This window comes from Ictidomys tridecemlineatus, chromosome 13 (assembly GCF_052094955.1).
Source record: "Ictidomys tridecemlineatus isolate mIctTri1 chromosome 13, mIctTri1.hap1, whole genome shotgun sequence".
In the NCBI taxonomy this organism is placed as follows: Eukaryota; Metazoa; Chordata; class Mammalia; order Rodentia; family Sciuridae; genus Ictidomys; species Ictidomys tridecemlineatus.
The window spans coordinates 30,107,406-30,134,922 of NC_135489.1; the positions used below are offsets into that span (position 1 = coordinate 30,107,406).

At 32.2% G+C, this 27,517-nt stretch overlaps 1 protein-coding gene across 3 annotated transcripts in view; it reads right to left on the reverse strand.

Moving 5' to 3' along the window:
• Pik3c3 (phosphatidylinositol 3-kinase catalytic subunit type 3) overlaps window positions 1-27,517 on the reverse strand; it is a 120,609-nt gene that overhangs the window by 16,235 nt on the left and 76,857 nt on the right. For all 3 annotated transcript variants that reach the window (XM_078030101.1, XM_078030100.1, XM_078030102.1), the window contains 4 exons: window positions 26,315-26,399; window positions 24,207-24,281; window positions 12,067-12,235; window positions 4,177-4,267 (listed from right to left, as the gene is read on the reverse strand). In XM_078030101.1, coding sequence (XP_077886227.1) covers window positions 4,177-4,267; window positions 12,067-12,235; window positions 24,207-24,281; window positions 26,315-26,399 — 420 coding nt within the window. The remainder of the gene's footprint in view (window positions 1-4,176; window positions 4,268-12,066; window positions 12,236-24,206; window positions 24,282-26,314; window positions 26,400-27,517) is intronic.

Here is a 27,517-nt window from a genome sequence, read left to right on the forward strand (position 1 = left end):
TCTTATAGGCATCAAAGGTGATTTAATTTTACAGTCATTTGAAATAGATCCTCAGCTGTTTTGTAGTTGCTTATATTTAAATCCTTTGTTTTAAAGTTTAGTAAGACATAAATTTAGAGAAACATACCATTTAATTCTTCAAAACAAAATAGTTACCTAAAATTACTCTGAATAAACTTGTTACCATAACTTAAAATCTTTTTTTAATTATTAAAGGAACCATGAATCAAAAAGAACTGGCAGTTCAGCAATCATGTTTATATGCTTATTCACTGCACTCAGTCTTCTATTTATTGCTTTGTTTATTTTCCTAAAGAGTCGTATAAAAAAGCAGACATCTAAAACTCCTTGAAGGTACTGTTTTCTTTCAGTTACCCTAACCCTAGTAAGCAAAGTTAATAATTGGTAGAGAATACATATTTTTTGAATATTAAATGTTCTAAGGTTCCTTCATCCCAGTGTTATAGAAGTTTAAAAGAAGTCTTACCTCTAGACCACAGGATTATAAAATATCTCTGAATTTTCTCCAAAGAATTCATATCTTCTCCTGGCTACCAAATCTAAAATTTCCAATGTCATTTCCAACTCAAAATTCATCCTTTTTAGCTTCCCTACAACATTGACCTTTACCTAATAGTAGATGTATTTACTTACTGATTTCTTGTCTGTTTCATTAACTAGAAGATAAGCTCCCTGAAGTCAGGGACATTTTTATCATATATTTTTTTTCTATGACAAACACACTATGACAGTGCTTCACAGACAATAGAGAGCAAAAAAATACTAGAGTAAATGAATAAAGTACAGAATACATTCATAGGAAAATGATGCCCAAAGTATGAAAGAATGATTACCCTTATTAAAAAATGTGAATGGGCACAACTTAATACTGAGTATAGCATTTTCATTCATTAATAAAACATGATCTAATGTCAATAGGTAAAATGTTAACATTTGTTATAAATGACTGGTGAGTAATGGGCACTTGTTACATAAACATCTCTGTTTTTGCATGACAAATATTTCATATAAATACTTGCTAATATTTGTAGGAATCATAAACATTATATTTACATACTATACTAATAAGATTGATTTGCTCATTGCTGAAAATTATTCTATCCACTAAGCTTTAGTTACACTAGCAGCACAATAGTTTGTTTTTAACAGTATGTATTATTTTTATTAGATACCTTAGCTATAAATGATTAGCTTTAAAGAATTAAAATAATTTTTTAAGTAAGCTTCTTACAAAACTATGCACTGCATGACACACTAAAGTATAATAACCACTCAATTAACACTTTATGTGTAAAATTTTGATCCTGTAGTGGGGGAAAAGATTTCTCACCCATCACAAGTTTCATGGCTGTGATGTCTACATAAAAAAAAAAAAACATATTAGTGTGGTGGCATAGGCCTATAATCCCAGTTATGGTGGAGGCTGAGGCAGCCTGGGAAACTTTGCAAGACCCTGTCTCAAAAATAAAAAAAAACTCTGGGAATATAGCTCAGTGGTAAATTGCCCTTCGGTTAAACTACCAGTGCCCCACACACATACCCGCCCTAAAATATTAACAAAGGAATATAATTTTATTTATAATATGTAATATAATGCTTTATGCAACACAGGAGCCTGCAGAATATGAAGATACTAAGAAACAGAAAAAAACTGTATATATCTTATCTTAAATATGATACAAAATGGAATAGTTGTATAGAAATATGATTAGACAAACAAAAAAGGGTATGATCAAATGGAAACAAAATGAAGGAAGCTGAATCTCTGTTCAGATTTTTCTTGGCATCATTGTGTGACATTTCTTTTTCACAGGTTTAGAATAGGCCCACTCTGAAATGGTGGTCTTATGAACTATTTTTGGTCAGAGAATTCTTTTACCACCTGCTTTAGCACAGAATGGTAGGAGGTCAGAGAGAGACTTTCCTGTTTCTGCTATTTTTTGAAATGCCATATTTTGTTATTAAATCTCATCAAATCCACCTCACATTTTTGGACAGCCATATTTTCAAAAAATAAATAATTCTGATTAACAAAAATGTCACATAACCTGTTTCCAAAAAAGCTGAACAAAAATGATACTATATTAAGTTATGGAGACAAAAAAGTATCATTGTCATGTTGTTATGATCACTCAAATAATATGAATAATCTACTTCTTTGAAAACAAACACTACTTTGTTTCTCTGGCTGGCTTTGATTTGAGGCTACTGTGAAAATTTTCCAATTAGTAACACTATGAAATAGTGTTAGTAAACATAATCATCAAAGTATAAAAATCTATTTCTTGAAAAATATCAACCAATATTAAACATAAATTTTAGCCAATCCCAATTTTTCAATATTATATTATTTAAATTCCAAGTTCACGTTGAAATTGATGACTTCACATTATTGATAAAACATCAGAAAATAAAAAAACTTATAATACTCTTTTAAGAAAAAATATGCTCAAATGCTTTTGTTAAATATTTACTTAACTGAAACCATAATAAACAACTAGAGAACTCTAGTCTAAAATAAAAATGACTAAATATGATGCTTTTGTTCTTTGCTTTTATCATGAAATGAATTGCTTTATGTTTTAAAACACAATATTATAAAGATAGCTGGTAACAACAGGGAACTCTCGGGACTTCCTAAAATAGACAGAGATGGATCTAATAAGAAGCAAAAGAAAACTGCTTAACTAGCCAAACAAACTGCCTCACTCAATTTGACAAATACTGCTAGAACTTTCATAAATGACTTTTGAACATTCTGTAGTCAAGGAAAAGTGAACATATGACAGACATCAGATAAATGGATTTAAAATAAACAGCGAAAAGATCCTGACTATAATAGATTGAAACAACAAAAAAAGCAACACTTGAAGTAGAAGAGTCATTGATTACAGCTAAAGAAATTTTCATCAACCAATATTTCCTGATAGATGAGCTTTAGTCAATAAAAAGAAATTCAATGATTAAAAAATAGGACATGCCAAAAAGTAGTGTGGTAAATAATCTATTTTTTGCTGAAGAAAAAATTAATTTTTATTGAATAGTGCTGGCTGAAAAAAATGAATAAATGGGAAAAGTCAATGTGCTATTGAGAAGAAAAAAGAAAGAGAAAAAGAATTTTGATAAAAGTATACTTTTCCAAAATGGTTTAATAATAAAATATTTATATTAAAATTCCTCATTGTTTGCTAATGATGTATAAAATTAGGAAAGATTACTCTCATTTGGTTCAGTCAGAGGTACCTAATATTGTTCAAAGTCAGATATATTAGAAATTAGAGCATTAAGGTGCTCTTTATAATTTTACAAACACCAGATCAATTCCACCTCTGAGAGTGCCAACACTCAAGAGATTTTTATACTTCTGTAAGTTGAAAATCATATCATATTGATATCTAATATCATCTTATGTTACCTTTAGATAAATAGTATGCTATATTTATTGCTTTCCTTTCAATTATTCAGATAATGAGAAATTAATTCAGATAAGAACCTTCAACTCCACTGCCGTTCCTCCCATCTCTTGCTAGAATTCAAGATAAAATACGTGTGGAAAACTGACTACATGATGGCTTTCCTTTGATGTCCTTTCTCTTTTTTTTTATATAATTTTAAAATTGGTTTTAATTAGCTATACATGACAGTAGAATGCAATATGATACATCATACATAAATACTGTTCTCTTTTCAGGCTGAGTTAAAGAAGTCTCTACCCCTCTGACACAGTAACAAAACAAATAAACAAAAACATAATCCAAGGTATGGATGGAAAGGAAAAAAAGTGGCTGTTTTCTCCTATATGATATTATAGTCTCTGCATTTTTCTCTTGGGAGTGCCATTAGTCTTATTTTAAATGTTAAAGGAACAAACAGCAAGCAAGGCTTGTAGTAATAAACTCTCTCTCTAGATATGGTATCCTCTTCCTGAGACTTGGGCAGGAACAAGGCAGGGAGCAGAACAAACTGGATTCAGACAACTTGAGAGACTAGTGCATTCTAAAATTTGAAAAAAATCATACAAAAGACCTCTTAGTTTATATTACTTAATAATTCACAGGCTGAGACAATAAGGGGAAGTGAGTTGCTAAGACCCTAAACTTTTTTTATATATGAAAAGTAAACTAAACATGATATCTGAAGATGTACAAAAATTACCTTTTTCACAGTTTTATCTGGTTCAAGAGCAATATCTGGAATGTTTGCATCAACCATCAAAGAAAACAAGTTCAAAATCAAATTTGAATACCTAAAGGAGACCAAGAAAAAAAAGAAAAACACAGCGATGAATTAGAATCTGGCATTTCTTTACCATATTAAGAACATTTCTGTAAGTAGTGGTATTCAGATGTTTATAATGATTAATACTACTTCAGACTTTTCATTAGCTGTCTCAATAACAAACAAGCCTTGAAAACAATCTTATCTTTGGGTGTTCATACAGTACCATTTCTAGGTCACTATAAAGTAGAATTTTAGAGTAACTGTCTAATAATGACATTCTTTTCATTGTTAAGGAAGTACATTCTTTTTAGACAGGACCTGAGAGGCATGCTAATCCTATTTAATTAGTACTTTATAATACTGAAGATCTGTTTTTGTTAGATGATAACTATTGGCTCTCCTAAGATTACCTCATTGTATCATGGCAAAATGAATGAGGGGGAAATAATTTCATTCCATGAGTCACACAATTAGTATCCAGGGGTATGAATCATAATTTCAGGAACTACAGTGATTGGTTTGAATATAAGTAGTTAGTTTAAATATAAGTAGTTAGTAGTGATTTGAACGTAGTGGTTAGTAGTCTACTGCTTTGAAACTGGTCAAGATATCTAATATTTTTGAATATGCTTGCCTCTAACGAAAACTAAGACTTTACTAATTCTCAAACTCTTCCTTTTCCCTTGAACAAGGAGAAAGGATGCTACTTATTCCAAATGCACATGTGGAGCCTTAGAGAAGTCTCAGTCTGCTCTGGACACACCCTGGCTCATTCTCTACAACATTCTCTCCTGGAGCATTTGTGTCCTAGGTGGGCCCTTCTTATTAGCGTGCTTGTGATAAAAAGGAATTCAAATTTGAAAGTGAGGATAGACATGAGCACAAGAAGTTTTGGTTTTAAGCATTGAAGTTTTTAGCAGCTATTTTCAGAGAAAGCATCAATATAAGTGCCTTGCTTTGTCTTCTCTAGGGGACAGAAGTCGGAGTCTCAGTATGTAGTATCTTTTTTTTTAATATTTAATTTTTAGTTGTAGTTGGACACAATACCTTTATTTTTAGTGCTGAGGATCAAACCCAGGGCTTCACACATGCTAGGCAAATGCTCCTCCACTGAGCTACAACCCCAGGCCTCAGTATGCAACATCTTTATCCTAGTCACCTACCTCTCTATAATAAAAAATGCACGAGCTGTTACAACTGTTTTATACTTGAACTTGAATACAATATAGCTATCTATGTATGTTTTTTTAAATTACCTATTTTATCATTATTTCTGAATTTTATATTGCCTATGAAAATCAAGAGGGACTAAAATGAAAACTTCTAACTTGATGTAGTTTTGTAATCAAATTGGTCCTAATCCACTTATACTTTTAAAAAGTTATAATAACAACTAAACAGCTTTAAACTACCTTTAAATTACTGATTTCCTGTGGGAACTGATAAAAGCATACTACAGATATCCCATTTCTGCTCACACAATTTTATTCATTTACCCAACAAATACAATATATATTATTTTGGGCACTAGGGATATAGTGGTATACTGAATAAACAAGATTCTCACATTCATGAAATTTAAACTGTGGAGGAGGGTGGAGTCTCACATGATAAATTGATAAAGATACTTTTATGTCTGGTTTATAGGTAAAATGATTTTTAAAAGGAAAACCACCCAGGGAAATGGGTCAGAAATTGATAGGGTTGGGGAAAAGGAGCATCCTAAAGAACTATGTTTTACTCCAAATGCACTGAGAAGCAATTGAGTTTGAAAAGTAGGTGATATACTCTGATATGCATTTTTAAAAAATCTCACCCTGGTCATCTTGTGGGGAGTATGAATGGAGGTAGGGAAACCGTAACAAAAACTTCCAGGTAAAAAAGACACAACATACAGGCTACTGGACTATATTTTGGGGATATAGTAGACCATACTACTGCTTAGTTCAACGGAGGTAGGGTGAGAAGACAGAGGAACAGAATGTTGCCAAGGAGTTAGCTTAAGTAACTGAGAGTTACTCATCAAAACAAGAAAGTCTGAATGGAGGAAAAACAGGATTTTAGTTAAGAAATCAAGAAATTCATTTTATACACAGAGTTTAAGATGTCCACAAGTCTTAGGACAAAGGTCAAGATAGGCTGCCAAATAAACATCAAGGGGTTACCAGGGCTGATTGTATGAGCTGGAAGCCATCAGCAGGGGATTCATGCTTAAAATTCATTGGACTGGATTAAAATGGGTAAAGAAAGACTTCAGTGGAAAGAAAAGATCTAACACTAAACCCTCTATAAAGTTAATAAAACTTCTATACTGTTCAATATGCAGAATTTAAGGCAAAAGGAAGAATAAATCATTGAAGAAACAGGACTGTGCAGTAGGCAAAACAAAAACAGAGAAGTGGATTCCAACAAATCTAAGGAATAAGGAGGTCAATTGTGTCAAAAGTTGCTAGGAAACAAAAATGGCTACTGTATTTGGTATAACTAATAATTCACTTTGATAAAAGTATTACCAGCATAATAGAAATGAAAGCCTTATGCAGAAGGCAGAAGAAATAAAAGGGGCTACAAAGGAGGTTAGTGGAGAGAGAATGCAGGTTTGCTAGGAAGGAGCATGAAGAAAGACAGCAAAGTCATGTTCAGCAATAATCCTGGCCTCTCCCACTCAATGCCAGTGGCACTAATCCAGCTGTGACTACTAAAAATGTCTCCAGACATTATCAAAATGTGCCCTCCAGGGTAAAGGGAGTTCAAAATAGCCCCAAATTGACACCAGCGATTTAAAACCCAGTAGTGAGAACATGATTATTGTTGGGATTTTCTTCAGTGGCATAGAATTGTCCCTCTGGACACATGACCAGAGCTGGGATTTTGGCAGATGAAGAAACAGCACTAGATAAAATTGCCAGATGGGATTTAGAGGGAAGGACAGTAAGAGTGACTGTATTCTTAGGCAATAAAATTTAGGGGGAAAGGGAAACAAAAAGACAACATGAGGTAGATTATACAGTGGTGGTAGACTAATGAGACAACATTATCAGTGAAGTAGAAGAATTACAGAAAGCAAGGCTCATCTAAAAATATGCTAAGAAATAGGGAACAATGGCACGTGTCTGTAGTCCAAGCTATTCAAGTGGCTAAGGGGGAGAGAATGGCTTGAGCAGAAGAGTTTAATGCCAGTCTGGGCAACATAGTGACACCCTGTCTTAGAAAAATAATAAAAAGGATTAAAAAAAAAAAGAAACAAAGTTTTGCTTAGTGTATGAAATTAGGGATTAAGATTTTAGAGAGAAAAATTTTCTAATATTGATTAAAGAGAGCGGCCAAGGCAGACTCTATAAATGAGAAAGACAAGTCCCAAAAGACTAGCCCTATGTGGATGCTGAAGCCACAGCAGGAATCATGAAGATGACAATGAAAGTTTTCACACAATGACAGTGCTGCAGGTGGGCAGATGGACACAGTATCTGACAGTGTCATCTTTAATAAAAGGTTCTGTCAATGCTTTCCAAATGAAGAAACAGGTTGAAAACATTAACAGGGAGCAAAAGGGGCACCAAGCCCTTCTCTTAAGAAAATAAAGATCCATTTGAGAGGGCCACAATGGAGGTGGTAGTAGAGTACAGCTAGCCATTTCATACTATGCTATTTAAAAAAAAGAAAAAAAAGAAGAAGCTGCTCTCTCAACTAACCCTTGATTATTCATGCTCTGCTTTGTTACTTTATAGTTTCTTCCCATCTTTTTATGGGGAAATCCTTAGGAATCTACCATACACAGGAAGGAAATATAAGAATCAATTTTTAAAGTGATATATCAGAAGTTCTCAAACCTGGCTGCCCAGTAGATTCACCTTAGGGTTTTTTAAACATATTAAGGCCTGATCCTCATCCCGGGTCAATTAATTCTGAGAAGGACCTGAACTGTTCTCTCCTCAATACCCCAGAACCACAAGTAATTTAATGAACAGTGAATACCTATGTTAAAACATGTGACTTTAGCATAATGTGTGTTTCTTTTATGGCTGTTGTCATTAACTTGCATTTTCTACTTAAGAAAGAATATCTAAGGGCTGGGGCAGTGGTAGAGGGCTTGCTTAGCTTATGCGAGCGCTGGGTTCGATCCTCAACACCACATAAAAAAATAAATAAAATAAAGGTATCATGTCCAACTAAAAAATATTTTTAAAAAATAAAATTAAAAGTATGTATTTAAGTAGGACAGTCATTTAATCTTCTACTCAGCAAAATATGACTAAGGAATACAAGAAATCATTAAAATCAGTATTCAAGACAAAAGATTAAAGTTAAAATATGATAGGGTAGGAAATTATGCAAAATCGAGTCTAGACATAGATTAAGGTTATAAAAGGAATAGGTCTGCTATAGTGTTCAAGGAAAACATACCCTATTTCTTATCTATTTTATATCAATCATTATGCTACCCACTAGTTAAATACAGATGGCTTAAATTTTTCAGGAAAAACCTTTAGTGTCAAAAAGTACATTTAATTACATGATGTAAAGATCATTCACTACATTTGAGGTCTAATTCTCCTATAATTAATCATTTTGCATGGGACAAACATTAGTTGAATTATGTAAAAATATTTAATAAGTATACTACTCCAAGAAGTAGAAACACTATAGTTAATGGAGAAAGGTGGGGAGACCAACAAATTCACTGATGTGCAATGATTCATCGAAACATTCTTTGAGACAATATAAGAGTCTTATTTGATATAGTTAAGTGAATTCCTAATTTCTGCATTGAATGTTTTTACCCCTTTTGAGGTAAAAATGCAAAGCCATCTTTGCATCATTAGTGTCTATCATGCTATTTGCATAAACATGGGTTAGGAAGAAAAGTTATATTCTCCTTGAACACATAAGATTTAAAAATGTTTCAGCATTAGAATTGTTGCCACGAGAATTCAAAACTAGTGCAATATGTACTAATTTATAAGAGATGGTAAAATATTCTGTTGAATGAAAATCACCACACACCATTAAATGTGTTCTCTTCTCTACACAACTGTAAACATTCATAGACTTAGTTCAAAAGGAATCCCAACAAACTTTTGACCATCTGTTTAAATTCTTATATTCCAAAGGCTTTTTTTAAAAATATTTTTTTAGTTGTACATAGACACAACACCTATATTTTTTATTTATTTATTTTCACAGGGTGCTGAGGATTGAACCCAGTGCCTCTCACATGCTAGGCAAGCGCTCTATCAATGAACTACAACCCCAAACACCCAAAGGCTTTTTATGAAGAGAAAAAAAATACATAAAGTTAATAAAAATTTTAGTAAGAAAAAAAAGTAAAGTCATGTTTGTTAAATTGAGGACATGTCTGATGATTAGTTACAAATGACAGTATCTGTCAGGCATGGTGGTACAGACCTATAATCCCAGTAGCTTGGGAGGCTAAGGCAGGAGGATCATGAGTTCAAAGGCAACCTCAGCAAAGTGAGGCACTAAGCGACTCAGTGAGACCCTGTCTCTAAATAAAAACTACAAAATAGGTCTGAGGATGAGGTTTAGTGGTCTAGTGCCCCCGAGTTCAATCCCCAACCCCCAACCCCCACCTCTGGCAAAAATGACAGGATCATTTGACTCTAATGGTATTTCCAACCCAACTATATGATTTTCTTAGTCTAAAAGAAAGGTTTTTAAATAAATAAACCATACTCTAAAAAATAAGTATTAGCCAGGTAGATGGGGCACACCTATACTTGTAGTTACTTAGGAGGCTGAGGGAGGATGATCCAAGTTCAAGGCCAGGCAACTTAGCAAGACACTGTCTTAAAATTAAAAAAAAAAAAAAAAAAAAGACCCAGGATATAACTCAGGAGTAGAACATTTGCTTGGCATGTGAGAGACCCAGAGTTAAATCACCAGTACTGGTGGAGGGTGGGGCAGCGTTTATCAAAATATTAGAGTCTATCTGATCTTAAATGACAGGAAAATTTTTAAAAGAAAAGAACAATTCTCATGAAAATCTAGCACATGATTATTAAGATTAATCTCTTTGTGATTTTTCTTTGTATTTAAGAAAGTTAACTTCATCTCCAAATTAATAACTTGCTTCTGTTTTCTCATTCTACTGAATTGTTACTAATCCATTATCAATGACAGTTTATAAAGCACATTGTTTTCCTTCTGCTTTCAGTAAGATAGAACACCTTTGACACTCTCTAGCTATCATTCCATAACATCCTGTCTGCCTCTTCACTGAAATCACCATGGTTCCATCTAGTTTTCTACAGGCTTTGACTATTTTAAATTACAAACCCTAGATATTTAAGTGGAACTCTCTTCTCTCTGAAAGTGTTATTGCATCACCAAGCAGATCAAAAGAACACTAATCATCTCATTTTTTTTTTTTTTTAGCATTGCTGGGGAGTAAAACTGAGTTATTCTGCCACACAAAGTATAAATAAACCAGTTATTTATAAAATGCATGGTGTAAAGTGTGTGACACATGAAAGAGTTTATAAAGTAAGTGCATTTAGCCCTTGCAAAAAGTGAAACCTGATTAATATAGTACTGCTATTCTTCTGAGACTAGCAGCATCAAAATCACTCAGGAACTTGACCTCAAAGCAAAGATTTTGGGAGTTTTCTTAAAATACTGAGAATTCTCATTCAAGAAACATACACTGACTGCCTATGTTTCAAGTCCAACCCAAGTAACTGAGGTTACAAAGAAAAACAAACAAAAACAAAACTGTAACGAAGCCACATGCACAAGCAACTCTCTTCCTAATGATTAAATGTTCACCTGGAGAGTATGTGGGCATGTCTCCCACACTGGAATTTTCTGTTGGACTAAAAAAATTCATTTTTCCACAGTTAGGTTAAAATACCTCTGGAATCAAACAATTCTGTCATTTTTAACTAATCATAAGAACCATGTCCTGAATTTAATAAACATGACATTTTTTCCCTGATGATTCATTATTCAGTCTTATGCAAATCAGAATCAAAAGCAGAACGTGACACTGAAGAAAAAACAAGGGATAGAGAAAAAAAAATCAACATTTTTATAGCAGAATGAGTGATGAGGCATTAAAAAAAGAGGAAATCATATATAACATTCACGCTTCAATCAATAAACAAAATTCTAAATGTTCCTGAAGAGCATTCAGAATTCAAATTGATAAAGGTGGTAAAGATCCAAATTGACTGAACTAATATCACTCTAAATAAGTTAAAGTCTTCATTCTTCAAACTCAAGCATGATGACTGAAACAATCCAGGACTGCCTTCAAGGAGATCTGAAAGGTATGAAGTGTCTCTAATCTTCTTTCTATCCTAGTACTGTCAAAATTGGCAAAGCATGTTCAGTAAGATGAGGTCATGCCCCTGACCTTGAAAGCTCCCTGTTTTCCTACACTTGCATAATGCCAACTTCCTAGTTGGCCAGATTTGGTAATGTGATAATTAGTAGGAAAGCAAGAAATTGTATATCTTTCCCCTTTGATATCAGACTTTATCAAAATAGATGTCAAAATATAAATTAAGAAATACTGGGGGCTGGGATTATAGCTCAGTGGTAACGCACTTGCAGCTCACTGGTAAAGCACTTGCCTAGCTCATGTGAGGCACTGGGTTCGATCCTCAGCACCACATAAAAATAAATAAATAAGTAAACAAACAAAATAAAGTTATCATGTCCATCCACAACTAAACAAATACTTTAAAAAATACTGTTTCCAGTCATCTGAAAAAGAAAGTGATGCTAATGATGTATTTGAATAACTTGTTCATGTGATCTATAATAATACTAAAATTCTCTATATCAAACAAATCCACTTACCTTCTAAGGTGGAGAAAAGCTGTGTAACACTGTTTCCGGAACTCTTGGTACTGCTCACTCTGTGTGCCCCCCATTCCTTCTACCATTTCTTTATTCAGCTTCATTGGAGGAGGAAGAGGCTTTGGATCTCGACCCAAAATATAACCAAAGTCTATGTGGAAGAGTTTACCTGGATGTAAATAAAAAACTTTATTTGTTTCCAGAATTATTTTTAAAACCCGGAAGATATGCCATACAATTGGTATAAACAGAGTCTCTTAATTAAAAGAAAAAAAAAAGTACTTCCAGATTTGAGAGCACCCTTCAGAGTAAATTTTAGTCCATTTTAATTCACATTTGTTCTGATAAAATTAAACTCAAAATCATTCCACAGTAATTTAATTCAAAAATTTAAATCCTACTTTTCCAGAATGTCTTTTATTCTGGTATTTATTATGTCAAAGTCTGGACAACATTTTAAGGTATCAGCAAAGATAAGAATCTAGGGAGCAAATTTCCTATGACAATAAGTTAAAATGAACTGCTCTTAATGTGTGGAAGACCATTACTTTTATTTGAGTATTCTTGAGATGAATCTTTTCTTTATGACTACTCAAAAAAAGAAAAAAAAATCCCCCAATCTCAAATTATATGTGACTGTATGACCAATGTGATTCTACAATATGTATACTCAGAAAAATGAGGAATTGTATCAAAGTATATAAGTGCATTCTACTGTCATGTATAACTAATTAAAACAAATTAAGAAAAAAAAGAAAAAAGTATACAAATAAAAAAAACTTAAAAAAAACAAATTTCAAATTACATTGTTAGTTTCCTTTTCAACTATTTTTTTTAGAACCATTTTCAACTAATCTGTGTCACTAATTAGCTTCAGACTAGGAAACCAAACACAGGATTCATGTCTGCCAAGCACTAAACACAGCTGTAGTTCCCGTTAAGAAAAAACCTACAGTAGTCATTAAATTCATACAGCAGGCATGCAAGAACATGGTAATTCCCTTTAGAGGACGATTCACCACAGAATTCATAAAACATCTTGTAATTTACAAGTAGATATAAAGTATGGACACATTTTAACACAAAAAGTAACCTCATGGATCATACATTTAAGCTTTTCCAAGACAGAGATTTAGGACTTAGGTGTTTAGTGCATTGCTGAGTGCCCAGCCTCGGAAGTTTCTGGCACATGATAGGCATTCATTAAATTAATTCACTTTAAAAGCTAACCAAAAAATTTCTCTAGAACAACCTACTCTTTCTGTCTTGTAATATATTATAACCTGTTTTATGTGGGAACTTAACTCTCCATTTTTATTTAAGGAACTTGAATATTTCTCCCCTCAAAGCTACCAGCCAATAACTTTCCTTGTTCAATTGCATTTCCTAAATTTCTGAACAATTTTCCATCTTGCAAAATATTTTTACAAATTGATTCTATCACTAAGATGTTAGTGATACCTTTCTCCCTACGACTTTGCCTGAGTTATCATTACTGTCATTAGGTGACTGTGAAACACATAAGAGGATGATAGGCATAGAACTGCCTCTGGTTATAAGGCAATGAAGTCCCAGGTCAATAGGGATGCACTGGCAGGTACTTGAAATCAGGACTGCAGTTGCCCTACTGTACAAAAGACATTTTTATATCTCAACTGATTAAGTGGCTCGACAAAGTTGCCTAACCTTTCTCTTACTTTCTAAACTGAGAAACAGAATTATATTGCTAACTATCTCATAAAGTAGAATTGAAAGGAAAAACAACTAATAGCACAGTACCTAGAGCACAATAAACATCTAATATTAGTTTCTATTATTATCATTTATTCCAACAGAACTTTTTCAAAATTAAATCAAGCCATTTACTACCCCATGACCAGGTCTTTAAAAGTGGCTTACAAATATTTATATTACAAACCTCAAATACTACCTAAAAATTAAAATTCAGTACTTTGTCCAAAAATAAATATTAAAACAACCACTTTTAAAGCATTTGAATACACTAAATTGATATTTATATGTTCATTGTATCTGATGATCACAACTGCCAGAAACTAGTAAAATCAAATATTAAAGGGATAAACAACTTCACATTCATGGCAACTCCATTAGGTATTTTTTCACAAGAAAAATATAAATAATAAATTAAGCTGTACATTTTATATAACTTTGAAAGTTGAGTAGTTTAAAAAGTCTATTAGGTAATTATGACATTAACTTTAAGTAAAATTCTATATAAGATAGTAGCACTATTTTTAAACAAGAGTAAAGAAACTATGTTGCAACTTCTCTGGAATTTTACAAAAGTTGTGCCAAGTTTGGGACATGGGCTCCAAATAGAAAGAGAAATGATCTATGTATGAATGTTCATCATAACAACTACCCCAAGGTCTATTACCTGATGTAGAATAAGTACTAGCACACCAATTGCACAAATAACTAATTTTTCATTTATTCAAATCATCCATTTTTTTCTTTTCTTTTTTAAATGTATTTATTTCTAACTGATTCCAGGTTACATTGACCCAATTTGACCACTGGTCAAAATCTTCCAATAACTAGTTTTTAAAAAAAATGAATATTCCTAGTATAGTAAATGGCACATGGGGAGGTAAGATAGAGGGAATTACAAATAAAAATAGATAACTAATAATACAAATAAAAAAATAAACTTATAGAATATAGAAACAAGGCTTTGTAAACAAAAACACAAAAAAAGTAGCAAATGCTTAGTTAAACAGTCCTCTAGCTTACATGTCTGTAGACACTGGTAAGCAGTTATTAATCAGGCTGCTATTTTACTTGTGCTTAACTCAACCCCTTAGCTAGGTATACATTAATCTTTCTCCCCAACTAACCTTTTAATGAGCCAGTAAAAGTTTTATAGTCAAGAATTAAGGTTTACTTGTTACAGTCCTGAAACCTAAGATAATTTCTAAAATATAGGAGCACTCATTATATTTATTTTGCATTAAATAAATCTTAATGACCTCTTAATTCCACAATTTTAGCTAGGCAGCTTTTAATATTGCTGATACCAGAAATTTTCTTCTAGAAATGATATAGTTCTTTGTATTTGGAGGAGGGTGGTAACCAGGGATTGAATCTAGGGGTCCTCAACCACTGAGCCACATCCCCAGACCATTTTTACATTTTATTTTGTGACAGGGTCTTACTAAGTTGCTTAAGGCCTCGCTAAGTTGCTGAGGCTGGCTTTGAAATTGTGCTCCTCTTACCTCAGCCTCCCAAGCTGCTGGAATTACAGGTGTACACCACCATACCTGGCTTAGAAATGATATAATTTGTAAGGAAAATTATTTTAAATTTTTCTTTATTTTCATCATGATCTATAATAAAATTAACAGATACCAAGTATGGATCATCTGAATGATCAGTATTTAGTATCCCCCTATGATTTCAGTGTTTGGGGGTTGGTATCAAATGGCAATGCTATTGCTGCCAGCTAATACTAACAAAGTAGAAACAGAATTAGTTATAAGGATACTCCTAGACATAGGATGGGGGTTATATCCCCACAAACCTACTGTAAGCTGAAAATACTATCAGTTAAACATGCATTTATTAAACTTATCTACAAAATATCACAACTTAGCAACTCGGTACACTGTAGAACACTGACTGTTTATTTGGCTCCCTGCCACTGCCCAGCATAATGAGAGTATTATACCACACTGCCATTCAGGAAAAGATCAAAAGTAAAAATTCACAATGCAGTTTTTAGAGACTATTTATAATTTTCATACCATCATAAAGTTGAAAGATTCTAAGTAGGAGACTGCACCTTAAAATTATAGGACAGCATTCTGAACAAACACAGGTTTTAAAGTACAAGCACAGAAAAATAGTTTAAGAATTTTTATTTGGGGTGTGACACTGCAGCTCAAACTCACTCTACACTATCTGCATAATATTCACACTGTGAATGACAATTTAGTTTCAAAAGCGTATCATCTGTCACATTAATGTTGCTGAAATTAAATTTTATCAGTTTATACTATTGATTTAATTTATAAATCTGATTTTACTTTACAGTTATGTGAAAGTAGATACACAAAAAAGTAACATCAGGTTCTATGTAGTACCTGATAAAATTATTAAATATCACTGTTGGGAGTTTCATATCCATTTAAGAGACCTATGTATCACTCACTACTAAAAAACTCCTTTCAGGGGCTGGAGGTTTAACTAAGTTGATAGAGTGAATGCTTAGCATGTGCAAAGTGCTGGGTTAAATGCCTATCATTAAAAAAAAAAAATTAAAGAAGAGAGAAAAAGAGGAGACTCCCTTTCAAAATCTCCAAATGGGCTTCAGTAGTCTCTAAATACAATGAAATCAAATTTGGGGAGAGCCATATACTTCACCAAATTCTTAAGGGAAATTAAGACCATGATTCAAAAAATATGAAGAACAGTTTCAGGACAGGAATTTGATAACTCACTGAAAAAGCGACATCTCCTAGTTTCTTAAGGTCCATGGGGTATGCTATCAATTTAATTTACTATGTGGTGGTGAAGTCTATGGTCTACTTCTGTGAAGGATTTCACAGCCGTTAACTAACCAGACACTCTCTGTCCAACTATGGCAAACACTTCTCTTAGCACTTCATTCTCATTCTGGAGTTCTAACTATTTTTACCTTTTGGTCACAGACCATTTTACCCTTCAAGAGGTAAAAAGACTGAGAAGTTAATAGCATTCTAAATATAGATAAACTCTCTTTGCTTTATATAATTATTTAAATAACATTTTTGTTACCCATGTAATTCCTAATGATTCTCAGTACTTGAGCAGATGACCAATATGATCAGTCTTTGGTACAAAACTGCAGTATGTAACACATGGATTCCTTAATGGGTGTCATGCTTTTAACAGGAAATCTAGTCCAATGTTCTTTATTTCACTATAAGCCACTACTGGAATTTCAATGTTGCCTATGCATCATTGCTTATAAATGAAGGGTATATTTCTATCCTTCTTGTAAGAAAACTCTCAAATAACAGGATTATGGCTCAATCATAAGGCATAAAAGATTCAGTATCTATCAATAAAGTCACTTTTGTGCTTTGAAAGTTCAAAGACCCATGTATTTTGAAAAGAAGCTATTAATGTTTTAAGAAAATGCATCCACATACATACCAAAGAAAATGTGCTTTTAAAAGTTAATAGTAAAAAAAACTTGTAAGGGTCTTAAAAATGTGCTCTATGATATAAAAAATATTTAATTAAGCAATTTAAGAAGTGAGATCTTATTGTAATCTATCACCTTAAACCATGAAGAAGTAAATTATATATATAAAACAAAGCAATCACTAACTATAATTATCTCCCATGGTCACCAACTTTACATAAGGAATGAGGGTGCTAATCAAATTTTCCTGTTATTTATATAAGTGACAAGAACTTATTTCTAAAAATTGATTCAAGACATTTGAGGTTCTGGAATTAAAGAGAATAGACACTACTGAAATTAAAAATATTTTAAGGCTGGGTGCCTGGTACACATCTGTAATCCCAGAGATTTGGGAAGCTAAAGCAGGAAGATCACGAGTTCATAAGGTAGCCTCAGCAAATTAGTGAGACGCTAAGCCACTCAGTGAGACCCTGTCTCTAAATAAAATTCTAAAAAATTAAAAGGCCCTGGATTCAATCCCAAAATATTTAATGGTAGAACTTTATTTTACATTTCCAATATTGTTATTTCACATTCAACTGTTAAGAAGGCATTCTTATAAATACAAACTTAAGCTAATGAACCAGGAGAAACAATACCTACTTGGACAGTGTACCTGACTATAAAGTCTTGTTCTATCCAAAAATATACAATTTAAAATGTTATGTATTTTCATTTTTCCTACAGTCTTCAAGGCAATAAAAATGTATTCCCTGCGTTATTCCTATTTTTTGGACAACCATTTGAATGTCTAAAGTAGCCGGCACCCACTGAAAATTAAAAAAAAAAAAAAAAGCAGCCTCTGATGAGCAATTCTAAGATATTTGTCTCAGACCCCTTTTATCCACTTAAAATTGAGGACCCTTACAAAGTTTTTTTTTTTATGTGGGTTATACCTATCAATATTTATTATATTTAACATTAAAACTGAGTCCTTAAAAACATGTAAAAATGTTTATTACATTTCAACAATTTGCTTTTTGTAAAAAATATCTTTAAAAATAAAAAGCAGGCACCGTCTTATATTCTACCTTAATAGGAGATATTATGAGCTGAATTCTCATATTTGCTTTTTTTAAAAAATTCTATTATGTTGTTTTGACTGCACTTAAAAAAAGTGAATATAGTCTCAAACAGATAAGTATTTTTAAAAGGAAAGATAATTTTAATAGCTTTTTCAGATAACTATGGGTAGTTTTCTTTGCTACAAAAACAAATTCTTAAGCCCTACCACATATTCTAAGTAGTTTCAAAAACTCTAAGGCTGCAACCCAGCAATCTGAATCTTACCAAACTCCTTAGGAGACTGTGATACAAACTGAAGTTTGGGGACTTCTGGTCTAATTTATACTAATACAATTCACAATTTTAATTAGATTATTGTAGAGAAATCCTAATAGGATTAATAACCTAAATGATTTAAAACTCATAGTCAAGACTAATAGATATGGTATGTTGTACAACCTCATTACCATAACATTTGACACATTTTGTTTAAAATGGCATTACGAAAGCATTAACTATTTATTAATCTAGTTTATGGTTACTACTTTAAGGCACAACATTTAGTGCCATATAACCATTAAAATTTTGCCTCATTAAAAGTTATTCATTGCAAAGCAACACAGTATTTACCTAGCATTAAAGAATGCATCATCTAATATAAAAATGTGTATTTAAAATTTTAATATTACAAATATAGTTTTACTCCAATGCCTGGATTAAAGTTTGCCACATAAAAGATGATTCGAAAGGAAACAAACTGATTTCCCCAAATTACTAAATAAGCCTAAACAATAGTCCAACAACAATGCTTATTTCAGTTTTGCTGCAGTGTATGCTTTTCTTTCTCTGCATTCCATACAAGCCCAACACTTTTTTTATGACTTAGCCTTGGATACTTTGTTCATGAGGAAACTTCTACCTCCTTAGTAATGCATGGTATTGCACCTTACTTTTTTTATTCCTTTTTAAGAGAAACAAACTAAAACAGTCCTTCTAACACAAACTTTGGGGGAAAAAAGGTACTTTTATAGAAACCATTTTCATCTTTCTCGTGATAGGGCTAAGACTGATTTTTTTGATACTGAATATCCAAGCAATTTTCAAAGAAGACATTTTAATGTCTAAAAGAAAATGATAAAATATGAATACAAGTCCTAATTGTTAAACATCTGAAGGGATGATCGATAAAGACAAAGTGTGGATAACATGTATCTGTGACTGATTCTCTCATGCATATGTTGACTATGAATAAACCAGTGAAATAAGTAATTAATAGTAACGTTAAGAAAGAAATGTTTACATAGAAACCCCAAAGGATAAAAATGACATGAAAAACCTAGTTTCTGTATTCATTTTGAAAGTATTTGCCTATTAAATACTTCAGACTTTCTGAATTCCTTTCCTTTACATCCCAGAAAGTAAGAAAGCACATTAAGTGTGTGGTCTTATACTTTATGGTATATTTAATATACCAAATTCAATAATTAAAAATGCCAATAGCCAAAGAGGCATCGCTATCTGAAGAGCAATGAAGATCTTTCTATGTAAGAATGTTTTAAATATTATAAACTATATTATACCTGAGGAAAAAATAAAACAAGCATAGTAAATATCAGTTTTAAAATACACAGATTTACTTTAAAATATAGAAAGAATGACATTAAATCAATAATCACATTAACTGTTTCTCTTATAAACCCTCCTACATTGTTAAAGTATTACTCAAAAGAGAATAAGGAAGTATCTTAAAAAAGTTTGGATTTTAAAGGGTAGGAGAAAGAAATTTTTAAAACATATTAATGATTTTCTTTTTTCTCAATTTATGAGTTCAAATAACTACATAAGCTAAAGAAAGAATGACAGACACCCTTATCTCATGGTGGTAAAATAAACAAACAATACCTAACAGCTAACCCTTAAGGAGTGTGCTCTGCACTCAGTACCAAGTAGAACTCTATTATATAACCTCATTCAACCCTCATACTACCACCAAGGACAAGATTTTAGTATTCCTACATTTAAATCAAGAGGGAGATATGAAGCACTTTACCCCAAATCTCCCAAAATTTGACTTTAGAGCTTTAACACATTGTTTTGTGAAACTTTTTCTCAATATTAAAAAAAAAAGTTACTCAGTTTCACATAAAATTAAGAAAAGATAAAGAAAATCATGATAGGAGATCAAAATGATTGTTCTTTATTTTGAGCTTTCTGAGAAAGGCTCAAAAGCCTATTACTGTAAAGTTCCAAGAGAGATAAAAATACATTCCACCTCTTCCAGATGGAAAACTCAAGAGCAGAGGGGCCATCCTTAGAGTCTCAACTAATTTTCCGTTTAGTAAAGACCCCATTTCCCTGTTTTCAATTGTGACTCTTTCATTTATTTGCATATTAACTCTATTATAAAGTATATTTAACATGAACAATGAATATTTTTAATATTATACTGAACTTTTCCCCCCTCAAGTTCTCAAAAATAAATACAAAAATCTTTCTCAACAAGGTTGAGATAAACCTCAAACGGTATTTAATTTGGATCCTACTAAATTCAATTTCCCTGAAGAAACTTCTTTTAAGCTTTTTCTAAGAACAATTCTGGGGGGGGGATCTATTTTTTCAATCCCTCTCTAAATTTAAATTTGCAACTTATTTCCCAGAGAATGTTATAGTGATGCACTAATACATGAACTATTATGCACTCCAAATCTGTTTAAAGAAAACCATGTAATGATTGACCACATGGCAGTACATGGACAAAGGAATTTCCTTGCTTTTACTTTCACCGTGGGCACACAGCGCCCTCTACTGCACAAGCTAAAGAAATGTCCACCAAGCTAAAAGCATCCAAAACTAAATAAAGCAAGGGCAATAGAAATTTCTGGGAAATCTAAATTTAGACTCACAGTTTGCATTTTAGTGTATTACCTTTGTATATTTTTATATTTTCCACACGCAGTGAATCATTTTCTTTTGCACATGCCTAGAGCTCTTAGCTGGAACCTTTTCTGGCTCATCTATATTCACAGGACAGAACAGCTTGAAAAGGTCAAGTTCTCAAAAAGATATCAGTGAAATGAAATCTGGATATCTCCCTTCTCTGGTCTGTCTCTCATGGCAGGGTACAGGATGTGGATGATACAAAGGAACTCTAGTTAACTATTCACAACCAGTTTCATCCAAAGCAGAGTCACACTCCAAACCTTTCCATGCTGGCAAACGACAACTGCAGACAAAAGTATTTTATTTTGAAGAACAAGAGAAATGTTGCTTGATAAATTAAAAAATGCTCCATCAGTGATTGAGAGACTGGACAATCCAAACTTCTAAATTTTCATTATGCTCTAAACTCTGTGTTAAATGCATAATGTACTCCAAATAAACAATGAAAGATACTTTATAGTAATATGAGTTATTTTTAAGGGCACTGAAATATATTTTGTGCAATGAGCCACAAATTTCACTTTGTCCAAGCTACACATTTTAATATTTATGTGTATTTATATCATATATATAACTAATGTAACTTGAAATTGCTTTGAAATATAATCAGTAAAAGACAACAACAGAAATTTTAAAAATAAATTTTTAGAAGTTGAGGGATACATTACTCTTTTATTTTTCTGTCTTAATTTTGTTCAAACTAAACTGAGAATTTGAAAACTTTTTCCTTAGTAAGGAAGACTTAAGATGCTACCACATAATATAATTGGGTAAAATAATTACAGAGCAGCTAAGTAAACTGAACTAAAAGAAATAAAAAGAATGTGCCTCTTATCTAGCTACATTTTAAAGGAAGTTTTTGTTTTTTAAAGGCAAATTTGGAGCACCCTCTAGTGGAAACCTCATGTAATAAGCTTAAAACTTCTGTTTCTGAAATTTTATAACTAAATTTTCAAAAATGAAATAACAGAGAAGGTACACTAAGTAGACTCCTCTTTCCAAATCTTGCTCTTAAAATTACTCTGACCAAACAGGAGAGAAAGCACTTCTCAAAATCCAACAAAAAAACGGTCTATTACTTGAAAATTTGATTAACAATTTTCAAAAGAAATAAGCAGGATCCCTAAATATTTTAGAGGTAATGATTTCTACTCAAGAGAAAATCCCATTGTGGATATAAAATAATTACATTCTAGAAATAAAGAAAATCATTTTGGTTGCTTGATTCTTGGTGGCTAAAAGATTCAACCAAAAAAGAACTAATGAAAAACAAAACAAAAATACAGTACGAAAATACCTTCTAAATTACAATTCTCTCCAAATACTGTAATGTGTTTAAAAATATCCTTTGGTAAATTAGTTGAGAATCTCCATAACCACCTGGTTATGCTCCTTTGGTCTTGGTCATTAAAGGAACTGCCTGGTCTGGACAGATATGACATCACAAATGCAAACTCCACATAACATGTGGAGATGACTCTTCACATGTAATAATTTTAAATGAATATATGAAATGCTAGATTATGTGAATTAATAGGGTTATCATGTAACTAGGCTACATTTGATGAGTGATATTAAATTCTGGCTACCATAGCACAAAGGAATAGTAAAAAATAAAATAAAACAAATTAAAAAAAAACTTTATATGAGAGATCAATTTAAAAAGCAATTTGGAAATCTATTTACTACTGAAGGCTGAAACTTGGATTATTTGACCCAAAGAAGAAAAGCTACTTAGAAGAGATGAGATATTCATTCAATACTGCTTTGCTAAACACTTTAAATACATGGTGTTCAAGGTTCTAGAGGCACGGTAGAATCATGAATAGACAAGGTCTCTGTTGTAACAGAACTTACACCCAGAAAGGGATATCTATTAGTCATGAGCTCTGTAAATACAAGAATTTCTGTCCTATTTATATTGCTATCTTCAGCATCTAATAGTTGCTCAATAAATATTCTTTGGATTAAATAAAAAATACCTTAAGTTAGTGATAGGTGATATAAAGAAAACAAGTCATGCAGAGAGAATAATAGAGGATAAGGCATATATGTTATTAGAGAAGAAGTAAGGGGCTTTCTAAGGAAATACTATTAGAACAAGGCTGATAATCAATGTCAGTCCTGCAAAGAAAAGAACTTTCTAAAAAAGAGGAGAAACAAAGGTACCTGCTGTGAGTCTGATCTGACATTCAGATTATAATTTCAAGCCACAGAATTATAGTAAAGAATTCAGATGTTATTCAAATTGAGAAAAATATGTTGGTGGCTTCAAGTAGGATAGAAGAGTAGAAATGCAGACAGTGAGCAACTTCATGATCTATTCTAGAAGTGAAGTATAAAGTAAGATTTCCTAGTAGGTTTGTTAAGTGAGATGAAGTCAAGAGGGGTATTAAGATTGATTTTAAGGCTTAAACATGGATGGATAATATTGTTATTTATTTATTGAGATTGGAAAATAAGGTAAGAGGAGATTTTAGGAAGTTATAATACAGAAGAGGACAACATTTATAACTGTCTATATATAATTAGGATTTCAAGAAAGCAGTTGGATATTTCAATTTGGGTTAAATAAATGGATTTACATAGAGAACTTTTAGTTTAGTTTAAATACTGTTTGCAAAGACTAAAGTTATCAGAAAGAAGGGGGCTAAGAATGATTATTAGAGGTGGATGTTATTTTAGAGTGAAGCATATTTTTTAAAAGAAAGCATTTTTATTAGAGCTACACAGGAAGAAACTAAACAGCTCACATACATTACGGGCTTTTCACAGAGACACTGCAAGTTCAGAAATAGAGACTGGATGAGCATCCATCTGCAGGATTATTACTAAAGCAACTGTTACAAGGGATGGGAGTTTCCCTAAATGTTCTTCCAAGGTACCAATTTTTAAAATACACTATGCTTTATTTTAACTTATGCAACTTTTTTTGTTAGTAAGTAAATACTAGAGTAAAAATCATTGGCATATAAAATGTGTGTGCTAGTAGCCATTCTGTTACCTGTTTTTGTTAACAAAAGGTTATCCAGATGCCTGTCTCCGACTCCAAGTATATATGTAATCACACAATATCCAGCTAAAATGAGATAAAAAAATTATGAAAAACATTAATCAGGTTATGTATCCCACTGAATAAATATGAAAACAATGTGTGCTACTTTAATTTCAACTTGCTTTTTCATATCTAGTTTCTCCCTAAATTTTCAAATTTGTAATTTCCTTTGGCTCTATTTAAAAAGTCTATGACTTGCTGGGCACAGTAGCACACGACTGTAATTCCAGCAGCACAGGAAGCCGAAGCAGGAGGATCACAAGTTCAAAGCCAGATTCAGCATTTAGCAAGGCCCTAAGCAACTCAATGAGACCCTAATCTCTAAATAAAATATAAAAAAGAGCTGGGAACGTGGCTCAGTGGTTAAGCAACCATGGGTTCAATTCCCAGTAGCAATTAAATAAATAAATAAAAATCTGTGATTTGAAACACAAAAGAAATTATCATTTACAATAGAAAGAAATCTTGTAGAATTTTGACAAATTATAAATAGTATTCCCATCAAAAAGTTAAACCAAGTTTCAAGAATCTCAATTATAACATATCTAGCATTTCTCAGTTCAAATTGAACACGTTAGCTGACATTGAAAAAGAATTATAATAAACTGTCAATCGCACCATAATTTAAAATTGTGCTACCTAAATTAAAAGTAAATAAGTTTTGTTTTTGTTTTGTTTTAAATTATAGAGAAACAACCTTGATGTGTCAAAGACAGAAAATGTAATACACTCGAATGGTAAGGGCACTTTTTAACTTCACATTAGTACCCTAACAATAATATAACTGCAAATATATAAATTATAACGGCTTTTTCAAAACTACAATGTTGTTATATAATAGTATTTACAAAAACATGTTTATTTTAGCTCCTATGTAAAAAGAAGATTAGACCACCTAATAATGACAGAAAATTGTCTTGTTCAAATTTTTAAAATATTTTTTTTAAAGAGAGAGTGAGACAGGAGAGAGAGGGAGGGAGAGAGAGAGGGAGAGGGAGAGAGAGAGAGAGAGAGAGAGAGAGAATTTTTTTTTAATATTTATTTTTTAGTTCTCGGCAGACACAACATCTTTGTTGGTATGTGGTGCTGAGGATCGAACCCGGGTCGCACGCATGCCAGGCGAGCGCGCTACTGCTTGAGCCACATCCCCAGCCCAAATTTTCAAAATATTAAGGTTCATTTGACTTAAGTTCCTGAGGACCAAAAAATTCTGAAATACTAGCTCATAGGAAGGTTGGGAAAAATAAAAAAAAAAAATACTACGTATCAAAAAGCAATTTCTAGGGCTAGGGATGTGGCTCAAGAGGTAACGCACTCGCCTGGCAAGCGGGGTGCTTGGTTTGATCCTCAGCACCACATAAAAATAAAATAAAGATGTTGTGTTCACCAAAATATAAATATTAAAAAAAAATTCTCCCCCCCCAAAAAGCAATTTCTAAAAACATAAAAAAATTCAATTTTAAATATAGCTGTCAAATATTCAAAAAGCCTTCCTCCTTCCAGCTTTGTTTGCTTATGTATAGGCATAAATATAAAACTAAATATAATATTTATAAAAAACAGTTATGACCATTATATACCATATATCATTCAGGGTTGAAATCTAGTATCAGGTTCTTTATCTTCTCTTAAACAATTTAGTTATAAACAAACAACTTAAGAGATAAAATATACAAGAACATAAGCTTTATAAAGATAGCAAAAATGACAGAAAAATACAAATTAATCCTTATAGCATGCTATTACTTCTAGGAATGAACCAAGAGTACTGACTACAAAATACTGTGAAAAATACTATTTTTACAGAGCACTTTTGGCTGAGCTCAGTTTTTATCTAAAGCACTCAGCTGAGCTCACTTTTTATCCAAAGTTTTTATTGAAAGCACAATTATTTCTAAATAATACTTTCCCCATAGCCTGCCTACTGTCATTATTCAAAAATAGGATAAACCTAGGGGAAAACTGACAGGTTCCAGGAAGAGGTAACTTGTAATTTCATCAGATGGCAGGCTTTATTACTCAAACACATAAATGGAAAGCTAACCTGAAAAACTTACCACAGCTTTTAACATAAGTGTCCATGACTTCAGCACTGATCCCATTTGGTCCATTCTCACTTGGTGCATATTTTCTAAAAAAGTTCTGAAAAGACATTATTTACCCGTTTAAGAATTCAATATGTTTAAACAAATTAGGCATTTTGAAATTATAAAAAATGACCAATAAGTTTCTAGTCCAAAATTTAGTCAAAATACAATTAGATGCTTACTGAACCAAACAATAATGGTGGTTCAATAAATGCAATGGAGTGTACAAAGAGTCTGACAACGTTTGGAAAAACGATACTTAATGTCTTTCTTTCTTTTTTCCTTTTTAAGATTATCCACTTGACCTATTTCTTTACTTTCAAATGTTAAAGAAAAACACAACATTTTATTTCAAAGTATAATTAAAATAACTGTTAAAAAATAGATTTATCCTGTTTTCAGTTTTTTGAACACTATGAATATTTAACCAAGTATTTTTATCTGGAATATATAAAGAATTCCTATAAACCAATAGGAAAACTACAAACAACTCAATAGGAACATGGACAAAAGATGGCAAGTGCTTCATGTCCTTCACATAGATTTTTAAATGTTAAACCTTGCAGATAATCAGGGAATTACAAATTAAAACCACAATTGGATACCAAGAGCTAGAAATCTGATAATACTAAGATTAGGCAGGGATACATGGCAATGAGAAACAGAAAAGGAATAATTATTTTAGGAAAAAAATCAGTCTTTTAAATATAAACTACAGGTGAAGGTAACAATACCCTATGACCCACCCAAACTATTTACAGAGATCATAAATGTAGTCTAGAACCAGTATACACACTCTCCTCCTTTACAAAAATAATCCTGACCACGCATTGTGGCGCACACCTGTAATCCCAGTGGCTCAGGAGGCTGAGACAGGAGGATCATGAGTTCAAAGCCAGTCTCAGCAACAGTGAGGTACTAAGCAACTCACTGAGATCCTGTCTCTAATAAAATACAAAACTGGGCTGGGGATGTAGCTCAGTGGCTGAGTACCCCTGAGTTCACTCCCCGGTACCAAAAAAATAAATAAATAAAATAAAAACTAATCTTAATTTCAGAATAATATACTTAATTGATAACTTTATGAAATAATGACTTCAAGACCACTAACAACTTGATTTGCTATAGGACCCACAGATTCAACATTTATTTGCACTACACCTAAGGTTTGTT